Source organism: Martes martes (assembly GCF_963455335.1).
Source record: "Martes martes genome assembly, chromosome: 5".
Taxonomy (NCBI): Eukaryota; Metazoa; Chordata; class Mammalia; order Carnivora; family Mustelidae; genus Martes; species Martes martes.
The window spans coordinates 104,258,201-104,273,392 of NC_137892.1; the positions used below are offsets into that span (position 1 = coordinate 104,258,201).

Genomic DNA, 15,192 nt, shown 5'->3' on the forward strand with positions numbered 1-15,192 from the left:
ACAGTTGAGCAGAATTTCCTCAGCCATGATGGAACTCAACAGGATGGGCATTCCTCTCTGGGTGTTTGGCCCCAGCCAAGTGGCCTACAGATGAAGCCTTTAAGAACGAGTACCTGTGCTCACAATACTTCAAAATCTAGCCACTACTCTTCCTTCTATAAAGAGGCAGTTGGCTCAGGGGAGAGACAGGAAGGTCCCCTGTGAGCCTAGAGCAAATAGCCTCAAGATGAAGATTTGAATAATGCAGGTCCCCTGAGGGCCTCATGGCACCAGGTAGTGCCTAACCAAAGGTAGTGAGGAAGTGGGAGCCCGGAGACCTACACCTGCCTACTTGTTGGAGCCTTCTGCCAAGTAGACTCAACAGTGTCTGCATCCAGCAAAGGTGGGCATGCTCCTGCCCCTGGACCTCGCCTATTTCTGTTGCTCAGAGAGCCAAGTGACCAGATGCCTTTTTTAATGCCCATATTGCTCATGTTCTCACCTACAAAAGAGGCTTTTTGGGAAAAAAGCCGACACAGGAAATTCAGGGGCTTATGGAGTTCTTGGAGAGGCCAGAATGCCCTTGTTTGTTAATGTTTTGTCTCTTAAGGATCTACGCGAGAGCGTTTTTCATAGAGCAATAAAGGAAGCTAAGTTAACTATGCAAACAAAAGCAGGGTGGGAAATGCGAACCACCCATTTTAATGTACTTGTACCCCACCTCCTTCCACAAAGATCTGAGGCTGCAAATAGTCATTGCTATTGGAATCCTGGGCATGAGCGCTCGGTTTCTTGTCACGGCTGCAGACTCAAACCTTCAAAATGACCATTTATTGGGACTCTGAAAGTCGGGCGGGGATGGTGGACCGCCCACTCCGAAGGCGCCCTCCCCCCTCCCCCCAGACTCCCGACTCGGGGCGCTCGACGCGCCATAGAGCTGTGGTCAGCGGCGGCCACCCGGCCTCCCGCCTCCGCCTTCTCTACGCCCCAGAGCAACCGGGACCCAGATAGGGAAGCTCCGGAGGCCCAACGGGGGCGGCCCGAGGACGACCTGGCCCCCGCGTCTCCGCACCCCCTCCCCCAACCGTGTCACATGGCGGCCCCAACGAGGCGCAGCAGTGCGTCCCGCCGCGGAGACCCGGGGCCGCGTCGCCGCGGGCAGTGGGTGATGAAACCTCCCCGGCGCATTACCGCAGAGGGCGCGGGCGGGCAGTGGGGTGGGGGTGGGGGGTGGGAGCTGGTACCCGAGCTCACCTGTTCTCCCGGAGGAGGGTGGGGATGGCGGGGAGGGGGGTGAGGGTGAGGGCGAGGGCGGGCCACCCGGGTGCGTGCGTGCGGCCGGGCTCTCCGCCGCCTCGCTCGCGTCCCCGCCCTCCCCCAGCCGCGCGAGCCCCCAGAGCTGAGCCGTCGGACTGACGGTGCCCAGAGCAGTTCCTGTCCCCGGCCCCGGCGCCGGGGAGACGTGAGCGTGCACACGTACACACACAGCGGGGGAAGAGGCGCTCAGAGCGGCGCCCAACTTTCTCCCTGCTTCCGCGGGCCGGAGAAAGCCGGAGCCATCCAGCCCCGGCGGTGCTTGGGGAGGAAGCTGCAACAAGACGGAAGAGATGGAGAGGATCTCCCCGGGTTTGGTTTGAGGGTTTTGTTTTTTGTTTTTGTTTTTTGCCCATTTCCATCGATAACTGGAGACTAAAGGGAATCCGGAGCCGGGCGGCGAGTAGCGCTTTGGGGAACTGGAAGAGTGTGTTTGGAGACGCGTAAAGTTGCCTTTCAAGCTCCGACCTCCGGGGCTAGCGATGCTCCGCGGCGGGCTGACTCAGGGCGGCTTGGGCCTCCCAGTCACCCGCCTGGAAATGATGCAAGTCCAGTCGGTCACCTGGATCCCTGCAGCCCAGCACCGGAATCCGTCTGGATTGGGGGAGGGGTGAGGAACTAGCACACTAAGTGTTGCACGGCCCACCGAATCGGGGCAAAAAAAAAAAGAAGAGATGGGACAGTTGCGCAGGCCAAGTCCTGTCTAGTGCTTCTCCTATCTTAGTTCGAAAGGTTTTTTTTCTTAATGCAAAGCGTCACAAAGCCAGGAATTCCCATCTGTGCTCAGTTTGCCCCTAGCGTCACTGTGCCCAAGAAACTCCAATCTGTCAAAGCTCGGGTCTGGGGAGCTCACTGAATTCCAAACGACAGAAAGAGGAAACTTTCCCGGCAAGATGCGGGTGTGATGCGAGCCAGGGGCCCGGGGGGTGGGAGGTGGGGGGACGACGCTGTCCCAGCACAGACCGTCTCCTCCCGCTCTTCTTTAGCCGCAATCGGAGCTGGTATTCGCTTTTATTTTTTAAAGGGCGTTCGGCCATTGCCCTGGATCACCCGCACACGCGCACGCGTCTCCGGCCGCGCTCACACACACTCATACACGCACGCAAACGCGTGGCCGGCGCCAGGTCGGCAACTTTGTGGGGCGCTCCCGCAGAGCTCGGCTTCCTCCTGTAGTAGCTGGGCGCAGGCCCCGCCTCCCAGTCGTGTTGTCAAACGGGCCGGGGTCTCGGATTGGTCCAGCCGCTGGGACAACACCTGCTCGACTCCTTCATTCAAGTGACACCAGAGCTTCCAGGGATATTTGAGGCACCATCCCTGCCATTGCCGGGCATTCGCGGCGCTGCTAACGGCCTGGTCACATGCTCTCCAGAGAGCTACGGGAGGGCGCTGGGTAACCTCTATCCGAGCGGCGGCCGCGAGGAGGAGGGAAAAGGCGAGCTAGGAGGAAGAGTGGGAGGAGGAGGGGAAGCGGCCAAGGAGGAGGAAGAAGAGGAGGAGAGCACAAAGAATCCAGGTCTCCGGGCGGGAGGTTTACACACAGAACCATGTGTGCCGAGCGGCTGGGCCAGTTCGTGACCCTGGCTTTGGTATTGGCCACCTTCGACCCGGCGCGGGGGACCGACGCCACCAACCCGCCGGAGGGTCCCCAAGACAGGGGCTCCCAGCAGAAAGGCCGCCTGTCCCTGCAGAACACAGGTAAGTGCGAGCGCCCCCGCGGCAGGGAGCTGCTGGGAGACAACGCGGGTACACCCAAGCAGCGCGCCCTGGGCGCTCTGCCCGGACCTGGGAGCCCATCTAGGGCCGCGCAAACTCTTGGGGTGGCGCGGGACATGCAAAGGAAAGCGCGAGGCTAGGCGAGACGCGGTCCGCGCCAGGCTCCGCGCCGGGAATCCGCACGTGCTGGCAGGGTGATGAAATGGCTGGAGCAGGACTTGTTGCTGTCCTCCCCGGGGTCGAGGGTAAACGAGGCAGCGCCTGACACGGCCCGTGCCGGCCCGAGAGTTCCCGGTCCGGTGCAAAGCTCCCTGCTCCATTCTGGCCCGCCCGCGGAAGGCAAGGAGGGTCCCCGGAGCCAGCCTGCGCCCTGACCCCGGAGAACTTCTCTTCCCAGCCGGCCGGCCGACCGGGACAGGACCGCTTTCCCCCTCCTCAAAAGATGCCCGACATCCAAGAACTTTGTAGGCGAGACCGATTGTATTGTGGACTTCCCCTCGGGGGTATTGCTTGCAGGGGAGGGGTCGGGGGAGGTGGCGCAAAGCGTACCTCTGAGGTGCTGCCGCCTTCTCCCTCTCCAGGGCGGTCAGCTGGCGCAGAAATGGTGACACGGCCCGACCCGTGCGCGGCTGCTGCTCCATCGGCTCTCCGCTCACCGGCAAGCTGCCGAGCAGAGCCAGGCGTGCAGGGCACGGGGCTGGCCCTTTTCCCAGATCCTGGCAGAGAAAGACAATCTGCCTGGAGCTCCTTCACTCGGCGCCCCCCGCCCCCCGCCGCCGCCTTGATTTGGGGGCCTGAGACCCAGCCGTAGCGTGCGTGCGCTCACCGCACGAGCAGGAATGCACGAGTGCCCATTAGGGACGCCCGCAGCGAGTGAATCGCCCCCCTGCGCGCTCCTGCCCGGTGCGTCGGGGCCGCGCGTGGGATCATCCGGGAGTCTCCCACCTCCACGCGCGAGCGCCCGCACCCCCAGCCTGCGCGGGGCTCAGCCTAGGACCGGCGCCCACCCTTCCCCCTCTCCAGCGCTTTCCCTGAGAATTGAACGTGATTCTCGGTAGTTGGTGACCTCCACAAATACACTCCACTCATTCTCTCGGTAGATTTAATCTGAATGCGGATTATCTACTCGGACCCCGCCCTTCTTCCAAAATATACTTTTCTGATGTAATTTTGTGGTTGGTTTAAATCAGTGAATTGTGTGGGTGGGGGGAGGGACGGAAGAGAGTCTCTTGCACGCGACAGCCTGACAGTTAACTCCCTCAGTCTGTCCTTTTGGAGAGATGAATTAGGGCCACATTCTGCGAAGGACGGCAGCAAACTCCCGGATCGCGGGAATTTCTAGGGGATTAAGTGATATCTCACACCGGATCTCTATTTAAAAGGAGCCTCTAAGTGCGAAGGTTGCGTTTCTGCAGGCTAGCCCCCATTTGGCTTGATTCCTGAGCCTGCTCGCAACCGCAGCTCCCCTAGCCTGATATTTTTAATGCTGATGGTTTGGAGGCACTGCCTTAATAGGAATTTTGTTTTGATTTTTAGGTGTTGAATCATAAAGCTGAATTGAAACTGCTTTTTGGATGCTCGCATTTGGGGTCAGGAAGGAAATGGCTGTGATTTAACAGCAGTGGCTTTGAGTTCCAAGTAGAGAAGGGTATTTCATTGATGAAGTACAGAAGGGAGAGAGCAAGCGAATCATTTAAAATCTTCCTTGTGTCTGTGGGTTTGGAAAGCTGAAATTGCTTTTGCTTTCAAACTAAGTATTTTTTTAAAGGATTTTATTCATTTATTTGACAGATCACAAGCAGGCAGAGAGGCAGGCAGAGAGAGAGGAAGGGAAGCAGACTCCCTGCCCAGCAGAGAGCCCCATATGGGACTGGATCCCAGGACCCTGGGATCATGACCTGATCCGAAGGCTTTAACCCACTGAGCCACCCAGGTACCCTCAAACTAAGTATTTTCACAAAGACTTGAAGACCCTGGAAAGGATGAAAAATGGAGTGCTCAGACCTAACTTCTGATTGTGATCTTTGTAACACAGGTTTGGCTGATTTTTACAGATAAAGCATTTACAAATCCTGACACTTTCATAAGGACATTAAACGATGACATCTTCTTGCCCAGCTTTTCAGATCTTGAAATAGTCATTTCTAACTTTATCTTCTTAAATTTTCTTGTAGTCATTACTAGCTTGTATTTCAGCCGACCTCTCTGCATTCCCCAGTGTAGCTGAGAATTTTGTATATATTTGTATGTCATTCTCATTTTAGCGGAAATTCAACACTGTTTGGTCAACGCTGGCGATGTGGGGTGTGGTGTGTTTGAATGTTTCGAGAACAACTCTTGTGAGATTCGAGGCTTACATGGGATTTGCATGACTTTTCTGCACAACGCTGGAAAATTTGATGCCCAGGTAAAAACCACATAGAGCACAAAATGTTTTAGGTTGGCATTGCATGATTGAAGTGTTCATTGGAAGGACTTGTGAACCGGTCTCCTTAGCTGATCTTTATGGTGTTTTTTAGCGTTTGCAAGAGCCATTCTTGGTGCAGAGCAGGGTGCCAGTTTCTTCCCACACCACTCATGGGGTTCTGTTCCCAGAACTGTCATGGAGCTGTGTCTACACAGGCAGAGTGGTATGGAGAGCAAGTTAAAGAATCATCTAAGCATTCCTAGTAGAGAACACAAAAGGCAGAACAAAGAATAAACATCTTGGAAGGGGACACACTATGTCTGGCCACCCAGAACTCAGTCTGCAAGGCCCATCACGTTAGAAACAGGTTTGTGGGGGGAGGACAGGGCCTCCAATTATACATTCCAAGACCTGTTTTCACCTACTTTGGGAGAATGAATGAGACACAAACTTCAGAGAGACTCATCTCCAATGGGTGTGTGAGCAGGTAACAGGGATAATTCAGGGCTTCCAGAATAACAGACTTCTTCCTCCTAATTAGCAGACCCTCCTCACCCAACCCAAAAACCCCGAATGAGTCCTGCTCTCTGGAGTCCTCTAAAAAGGCCTGACCTACTCCAGCTATCCCAGAGTAGCCAGGGTGAAAAAAAAAGCCTAGTGGTGGCTTGGGGCTGGGCAAGAACCCAGCAAGCCACCCTGTGGTTCCAGTGCTAACAACCCAAATACATTTCAGGTGGCAGGTGGCATCAGGCTCACCTTCTCCATGTTCTCCCCAGCCCATATGTGCACTACAAAGCCCCCTGTTGTTCTATCTCCCCAAACTCCTCTCCCCTACAGTTGGAGAGTGGGGACAACATTTGAAGAAGGCCACCTGGAAAATGTGATGCCCAGGTAACTGTGTGACTTATGAATGCCACCTGCCACCATCTACTGACATGCTGTAGAGTGCCTGACAAAGCAATGCCTGGGAACCAGAAAGGGATGTGACAGGGCTGGGAGCCTACACAGCAGAGGATGTGGGGTGGCAGGAGGTGGGAAACAGAGACCAGAGAAGCAAAGAGTAGAACATCTGAACTCCTCAAGGCTCCCTAATAAAGCATCCCTTCTGGATTAACTGGAATTAGGAAACATAATAGGAAATCCGGGGGGGAAATGTGTATTTAAGGGCAATCCCACAGGATGTCAGGGAAGAATACCAAAACAGATTGCTGCAGCCCTCGAATACATTAATCTTCCTTTTTCTCTCAACCAAGAGGAGTATGCTCTCAAGTGAGAAGCATCCCTTTCAAGCTGGTTCCCAGCATGTGACTACTCCACGAACTGACACACCCCACCCTCCATCGTCTTTGGCTCCCGCTGGAAAGTCAGAGCAAAAGGGGCCAAGGGGAGGGGCTTTTTCAGCAACCGGACACTATGTGTAGACATTTCAGTTGCTTCTAAAGGAAGAACTGAATTAAATGTGCTGGCTGGCTTCCCACTTCCAACCTAAACCCGTTCTCTTTCTCCACTCAGTTCCTTCCAGGCCTGTCTAAAAACAGAGAGGTGCCCTCTCCAATGACAGCTTGTTTCTATAGTAATGGGGGAGTGGGGATCCCTAGGTAGGTATCCCACAATGCCTCCCCACCCTGAGAGGCTGATAAGGGAGTTCATGCCCCAGCCTGCCTCTGCACCCCCAACAGCTGTCTCCTTTCTAGGATAAGAACAATCTCATGGGGTTGCCAGGAAAGAGAACTGGGGCCCAGATGTATGCCTGGCTGCCTTAGCCACTCAGAGGCAGGGATTGCGGGGGAGGGGCTGTCAGTTGGGCAGTTCAGACTCCAGATGCTGCCAGGCAGAGTGCCAGGCGGGCCTTTTAGAGGCAATAATCCTAACAGTTTCAAAAAGGAAAAGAATGTTCCCCCTTGAAGGATAGGAGGAGACATGAGTATGGGTTGGGGGCCGTGGGAGGCACTGAGGCACAGATAGCACCCAATTTCGATGTCTCTCGTGAGGTTGGAGGAAAAAGCAATGGTGTGAGACTTGGATCAGCAGGCACCTTCTCCTTGGGAAATGCTCTTGCTGGGAGTTCGGGATTTATGTCTGGCCACATTCCCCTTGGGTTCTAGAAAGTTTGCCCCCAAGCAGCCAACCCTGGTCTACCTAGAGGACAGACGGCCACAGAAGCCCCAGAATGAGGGAAATTAGTAGAGCAGCTGGGAGGAAGGAGGCAGATTTGTTAGTCTCCCGAAGTAACATCCTTTTTGGCCAAATGCCAAAGGTGTCCTGTCACTCCAGACATACCCCCTGATGGTCATCAGCCTGTCGCCTACATGGAGGTCAGTCTGAGGCAGGACCTTGGGGTTCAGTTGTCCGACAAAAGTCCCGTGCGAGGCCAAGAAGTGTGACTGGCAAGCTTCTGACAAGGACTTGTCTCTTCTGCCCCTCTCTCTCTTCTCTGTCCTCTCTGTTCTCAGGGCAAGTCATTCATCAAAGATGCCTTGAAGTGTAAGGCCCACGCTCTGCGGCACAGGTTCGGCTGCATAAGCCGGAAGTGCCCCGCCATTAAGGAAATGGTGTTCCAGTTACAGCGGGAATGCTACCTCAAACATGACCTGTGCTCTGCCGCCCAGGAGAACACACGGGTGATGGTGGAGATGATTCACTTCAAGGACTTACTGCTCCACGAGTGAGTGCCGCCCCACAGGGGCCATGGGAAGGAGGGGGCCCGCTCCTCAGGCTGGTGTGGAGGACTTTGAGGGGCCTGTGTCTGGAGGCTGACCTCCCACCAAATGGGAAAGTTTGCACTCTACCTCAGAAAGCTGCGCGGACTCCCCTGGGAGGCCCTGTCCTGCTGGCCTTCAGGAAAAGTGAAAGAAATGTCCACTGTTGGTTTCAAAAGCATGAGCCATAGAAACAGAAGATATCATACTAAGCGAGAGATGTGTAGGCTTCAGAAGTACGCTTCCCCTTCCCCTCGGCGTGGATCCCAACAGTTCTGAGTATTCCAAGCGGCTGCGCAGGTGCCCCAGCAGACAGCCGAGAGCCCATCACAGTGGCTGAGCCTTTACTAAGTGCCACACATTGTGCTCAGTGCTTTTCGGGAATCTTTCCCCAGATCCTCACAGCAGCCCTGGGAGCGAGGTACCGTTCTCTCCATTTTACAGATCAGAAAGCTGAGATTCACTAGAGTAAAGGTCATACAGAGAATGAGAGGCAAAGCCAGGCCATCCAGCTCCGGAGGCTTCAGTGCCAAGAACTGAGAGCAATAGCCCTTTTTCCTGCCCCCATGGCCTTCCATTCCCTCAGAAGGTCCAGTTCACCTTCTCTAACACATTGATTTCCTCCCAGAGAAAACACAAGACCCATGTCAAGAACTTGAATCAGCTAAACACCTTTTTGCCAAAGTGGGTAAATATGAACTTGTTTATTCAAAGACTTGCAATTCAGTAATAAACCCCAGAAATGTTATTCCTTAAGGGAAAAAAAAAAAACCCATCTGTAGGATCCTAAACTGTGCAAAGTGATAGAGCATGTGGTACCCAGGTGCTCCTGACATGCAGCCTGGGCAGTGGGTCACAATGGCTTCTTCCTCGGAGACTGAGGGCAGAAAGCAGGCCACTAGCTAAGCAGAGCGAAACAAGTCACAACCAGCTTGATGGCACCATTGGTCTTTACACAGTGGCTCACGGAGCCAAATCAGTACAATTTTATGACCTCTTACTCCTCAGTTGGTGCCGTGGCCTTCCCCCAGCTATGCCACCTAGCAGGCAACTCCCCACCCCACGCACACACCGCTTAGATCATGGAGGACAGCCATCACCCACCAGTTTCCACTGGGTTAGGAGGGTCTAGGTATCTTGCAACGCCCCCAGTGCCCTTTTAGAATTCGAAGATTTACCATGAATCTCTGCCGGCAGCTCTTGCCAGAGCAAAGTGATATTGTCTTCTCCTTAGTCACACTGACACCCTATGAAATAGTTACCACTCTTCCAAATACCTGTAAAGACACAGAGCAACAACATCTTCAACAACAACAATAATGATAATCACTATCATTGTGTGAGTGGGCGAGGGACTTGACCTGGACAGTCTCATTTATTGTTCCCAACAGGGCTGCCCGGTGGAGATTACTCTCTCCACCTAACAGAAGAGGAGAGGGCAGCTAAGAGGTTCCAGATCTGACTCTGAGGTTTGATCCCCACTATCCAGCTTGGGAACTGGCAGTACCTACAACTCAAGCTGATTATCAGGAATAGACATGGGACCTCCTAGCTCCTGACCAGCTCTCTCAATACTGGACCTGTGAGAGGCTCATTGGCTCCCAGATGTAGCAGGGGGTTCTTCTCTTTTCTCAGTTATACCCCCATTATACAAGGAGAGCACTGTAAAGGTCCCTTCCTTCAAGCTGCCCCTGGAAAGAGGCAAATGCCCCATGGCTAAGAGACTCCCAAAGCTCCTTTGTCCTCAGTCCGCTGTCATCCAGTATAGCTTCTTGGCCTCAAGAATGGAGGAAGAGCATGAGCTTATACGTCAGTAAGACATTCCTGGAGTGCAACAAGACTTTGTCTTTTCCAAGATTGGAGAAAAGTCTTCTTTGGGAAAACCAAAGGTTTTGAAGGGTTTTTTTGCTTCCTCTGGAATTTAAGGAGGGTAAAGCACTGTGGCTTCTCTGGTACCTCCTCTGTGGAAACATGGCCCATGGGGCCATGAGATTTTTACTTCTCAGGGGCTCTTCATATCATTTAGAATGAACACATAGCCCTCCACCCCACCCTGCTCTGGGAATGCAGGTGACTCACCCCATAACTTAGCCTGGGCCTCTTTTAAGAACACTCACTGTGCCTGCACACAAGTCCTCTTTCCTTTCGCTAAGCTGGTGTATCCAGGCAGCGGGTCTCACTGAACCCCAGCTCCCCCCCAGCACCCCACTACCTTCCTTCTGAAGCCATGACTATGCGGTGCGTCAGCTGGAACTTCAAGCTGAACAATGGTGTTGTCCTTTAACTGTCTTCACTGATCGGGCACAAAGGATCCCATCAGTCCCCAGATACCAAGAACGCCATTTACGAATGCGTGGCATTGGTCTCAGATAAGAAAATAAGAACTGAATTTGCTTTTCCCTTTAGAGAAGAGGAAGTCACAGTCACTCCAGAATCCACATCACCCCCATTCCTCAACCCAATCCCTATCCACCCCCAAAACACTCATGTCTGCTTAAAGTGGCTCCCTTCAAGCTCTCCGCTTCCCTCTGTTCTCTCACCCCTTCCCGCCCCACTTTCTCCGTATCAACTGCCTTGGCCACCACACACCCTGTCACTGGGTGCTGGCAGCCTCCAGGCACGTCCCCCTCCAAGTATTTTTAAAAATCCTTTAGCCTTGCTGACACCCAGTTGAGAAAGCTGGGCTTTGTCATTAGACACGGGCTGAGCTTGCAGCCTGAGAAGGCACCATGCCAGCTCAAAACACGCTTAGATTAACACACACCCCTCCCCATGGCTCACAGCTTTCTCCTCGGGAGAGAGCGCCAAAGGCAGGAGAGAGCGTTCGCTAGTCCAGCCTTCTCGAATCCGCCTTGGGGTTCTGAGAGCTCATCTGGCAGGCAGACTGCCCTGGCAAAGGAGGCCAGGAGGCAGTCCATACATTCCCAAGAGAGCCCTCCCCTTACTCTGGGGAAAGAAAACTCAAAAGATCATTGGGCTGGTCCCAAAAAGACAGATTCTGAACCCCTGCAATTTGCTCCTGTTGCCCCAGAGAGGGGCAGGTACAAATCAGGCGCTGAAATCCTGACGCTGCTGTAGCAGATATGCTCCGTGACCTTGAGCTCCCTGGGGCAGTCGGTTGCTAGTTGTCAAAAGATAGAAGGAAGCAAATATGCGTGCAGCATTGCTTCTGTGTTGCCCCCACAGCCCCCTCTCACAGCCGGAGAGGAGGAGTGTTATCACTGTCCTTGTCACTGTTAGGGGCCTGCCTTAGAGAGTTGAAGCACCCTGTCCATCAGCCATGCACAGACTCTCTGACTCCAAAGGCATCAAGTAGGCCTTAAAAGGCAGCTTGATCTCTATCAGCCGGAACATTCCTCTTCTCTGCTCTCAGTCCAGCTCTAGGCCTTCCCAGCCCAGAAGCTTCCAAAAACTGACTTTCTCCTCTCCCCCGCCCTCCCCCCACCACCAGCCATCTCCATTTTTACATCTATGACATGAGGAGAGTTCAACTACAACTTGAGGACTAATTCATAAAAATGGCAGTGAACTACTTCACAAGTCCTAAAACACAATCTGCTCTTCTGCCTAGCAACTGCCAGCTTGCAAAGAGAAGATGAAGTGGGCTAACAGGCAGCCACCCAGGTGGTCCCGGCTCACAGAGGAAAAAAGTCTTGTTCCTCATAAGTGATCTCACGTTCCAGAGTGATTTCCCTGTCCGAGGCGATGGCCCAGAGCTGCAGTGCTCATGGGCAGAGATACCCAGAAACTTTGCTGGCCAAGGACTGCTAAAGAATGCTGGCTAGCCACATGAAACATTCTATACGCTCCTTGGGGATTTTGGAAGTCCAGTGAGATGTGAGAAGGGCTCAGTGAGAGAGCTATGAGAGCCCCTCGCTGGGGACACCTCTTACCAGATGGGCCCGTAAAGAGCAGGCACTCTGTTCCTGCCCGTGGCACACACCTCCCACCCCTGTGTTGGCATGATGTGCTCATTCTTCCTCCAGCATTTTTCCCAAAGAACAACCCAGGGCAGCTGGATGGCCTGAGCCAGAACCAAATGTGTATATTTCACAGATTGCTGGCACTCATCCCAACACCTAGGCCCCTTGTGGCCAGCCCTCACCTCCAGTTCTAGCCAAGCCAGACTGGAAGAACAGAGATGCCTAGATAGCCACTCCCCGTCTTCGACCTTTAGTACCAGGAATGGGGGAGAGCTCCATGGGAAGTGACTTTGCAGGGCTGTGGTCTGCCTCCCACCCTTCTCCACTGAGTACAGAGGGAAGTGCATCCAGGACCTTCCAGAAACACCCTTCATCAGGAGCCTAAAGCAGGGGCAAACACAGACATGGGAAAATGGCTTCTGGAGAGCCTCACTTAGAGAAGATTGACCTGGGAGAGTGGCACCAAGTGCAAAGCCAGCCAGCCCCACTGACACCGCATGGCAAGAGGGCAATGTGGAGCTCTGCAGCCCCAAATTTTTGATGGCTCCTCCTCCCCTGCCAAAGAGAGCCCTCAGTTTGGTAGTTCCAACCCTTCACCATTTGCCTCTTATTCCACTGGCCCCAAGACACTTCTCTACTCCTCCCACTGAAACCCTCCTAGCTGGCACACGGGAAACATGCCCAGAGCTCTCCTACAGTCCTTTTCAACACTCACACAGCCTCCCTACCTGGCATTCTCTCCCGCCTTCCCCAGAGGCACTATGCACCTGCAAATCGTCACTGGCCGTTTTCCTGGTGGTAGACTCAGGCACCAGCCTGTCTCCAGTGCCCGGCATGGAGCCTGGGAGGTAATGGCCATCAAGGAAATAGCGGCTGAGGCCAGCACTCCTTAGGATATGGATAAAGACCTGAAGTAATTCCTGAAATCTCTTTCACCAAACTAAGGCCTCAGCCATATGTCCCTTGTGCCTGGTATCCTCAATGTCCTCTGTGGCCCGTTCAGGACTGGTTCCATTCTCTCTCTTTCTCTCCCATCTCCAGACCGTACGTGGACCTGGTGAACCTGCTGCTGACGTGCGGGGAAGAGGTGAAGGAGGCCGTCACCCACAGCGTCCAGGCGCAGTGCGAGCAGAACTGGGGAGGCCTGTGCTCCATCTTGAGCTTCTGTACCTCAGCCATCCAGAGGCCCCCCACAGTGTCCCCTGAGCACCAGCTCCAGGCGGGCAGAGCCAAGCTCTCCAGGGCCCACCACGGGGAGGCAGGTCACTCCCTCGCGGAGCCCAGTAGTCGGGAGACCGGCCGAGGTGCCAAGGGCGAGCGAGGTAGCAAAAGCCACCCAAATGCCCATGCCCAGGGCCGAGCCACCAGCCACGGGGGCCAGGGAACTTCTGGAAGCAGTGAGTGGGAGGAGGAACAGTCTGAGTATTCCGATATCCGGAGGTGAAACGAAAGGCCTGGCCAGGAAATCTTTCCTCCATGCCGTCCATTTTCTTCTCTATGGACATTCCAAAACATTTGCCATTAAAGAGGGGGGATGTCTACACGCAGGATTTGGTGGGGATTGCGGACTTGATGCAGGTGTGTGCTAGCGGAACGAACAGGTGAGGCAGAGGCGACCTGGGCAGCAGCGAGGTCTCGGCTGGGCCCGTGGGGGGTTCCCACACTTGCACATCCCTAAGTGAGCGTGCACGCGGCCTCCTTGCAACTTTGTCTTCTTTCCATCCGTGGAGCCACTGGGTGGCGGCCTGCGGTTTGCTCTGCTGTGGGGGAGTTGGGCCGGGGAAGGGCAGGGGTCAGACTGGACCGCACACTCGGTGCTGGGCCCCAGGCCCGCAGCTTCTGGTGCTGTCTTGGCAGAGGGCGGGCTGGATCCCGGTGCAGCAGTGAATGTGAAAACCACGCTGGGAGTCAGAAGGGTGGAGAGGAGATGGGGGCTGTGTGGGAGCTTGGTGCCAAATGGAAGTTCAGTTTCTTGCATGGGATCTTGAGGTTTGGAGCTGCTGGGGACGGGGAGGGCAAGGGTTCTAAGTGTAATTTCTGAGCCATTGTTCCGTCTGGGGGACCATGTCCGAGGGAGTGGTCCCTGTGTGTCTGTATATTAACCACTGCTTCGAATCTCTATTTCACTTTTTTATTTATCCAGTTACATCTACATACCTGTCATCTAAATAAATGGCTTTTGAACAAAGCAACTGGGTCATTAAAACCAGCTCAAAGGAAAAAGAAATACAGCCCATCTTTTGGGGATGATTTTTTTTTTTTCTTTTGAGTGCTCTTTTAAAAGGAATCAAAGAGCGATGTAGCCATGTGTCTGCCTGCCCGGCATGGGCTCGCAGCCACTCAGAGCAAACCACATCCCTGGAGGAAAATGCACACTTGAGAAGTACATTTGACAGACTTTTTTTTCCTTAGCATTTGGTTATCCCACCTTGACCCTCAGCCAAGATCAATAAAGCCTTGTACCTGATGCCTTAAGGCCAAGTCGGAAATGGGGCTTCTCGGTGTGCAGGATGGAAAGGGGGAGAAGAGAGCAGAGGGGGCTGTGGTTTCCAGCAGGGAAGGCTGACCTTTTACATAAATGGAGGAGACCGCCAGGAAGCACTGAGGGACAGGATTTTCCAGATCCGGACTGGGAATGTAACAACGAAGAAAGCAGTCCGAGTGGACAAAATAAAGGCAGAGAGGAGGGACAGAGCTAAAAATCCAAGGCAAGGAGGGGGGAGTGCGAAGAGGACTATAACAAAGGGTCAGCAGAATGGGGTTCTTGGGGTTGTTCAAAACGTTCCACAGATAGGCCCTTTCTTTCTTGCCTACGGAGTTATCAACATTAAAGCTTCTCTCTTGCAGCTAGTACTCAAACAGGAGGCCAGGATTACAAGGCGTAGACAGGTGTTCTGGGCCAGTTCCCTCTAGAGCAGTGGTCAGCAAACTTTTTCTGTAAAGGTCCGGAGAGTAAATTACACTGTTTTTCGTTTGGCGGGTCATGCGGTTTCTGTCCCAAGTGCTCCCCTCTGCCACTGTGGCAGAAAAGCAGGCATATATAAAACAACATGTCACCAACAGGCCTGGCTCTGTTCCAGTAAGATTGCATTTAACAGGTGCCCACCTGGATCTGGCTCTTGGGCCCGAGTTTTGGGACCCCTATTCTAGTGAGCTG

General features: G+C 54.0%; 1 protein-coding gene across 1 annotated transcript; it reads left to right on the top strand.

Moving 5' to 3' along the window:
- Window positions 1-2,570: 2,570 nt before the first annotated feature.
- Window positions 2,571-14,500, top strand: STC2 (stanniocalcin 2). Its single transcript, XM_080803298.1, has 4 exons — window positions 2,571-2,988; window positions 5,271-5,413; window positions 7,867-8,078; window positions 13,077-14,500. The coding sequence occupies exons 1-4, from the start codon at window positions 2,838-2,840 to the stop codon at window positions 13,477-13,479; spliced, it is 909 nt and encodes a 302-aa protein (XP_080659424.1). The 5' UTR covers window positions 2,571-2,837; the 3' UTR covers window positions 13,480-14,500.
- Window positions 14,501-15,192: the final 692 nt, after the last annotated feature.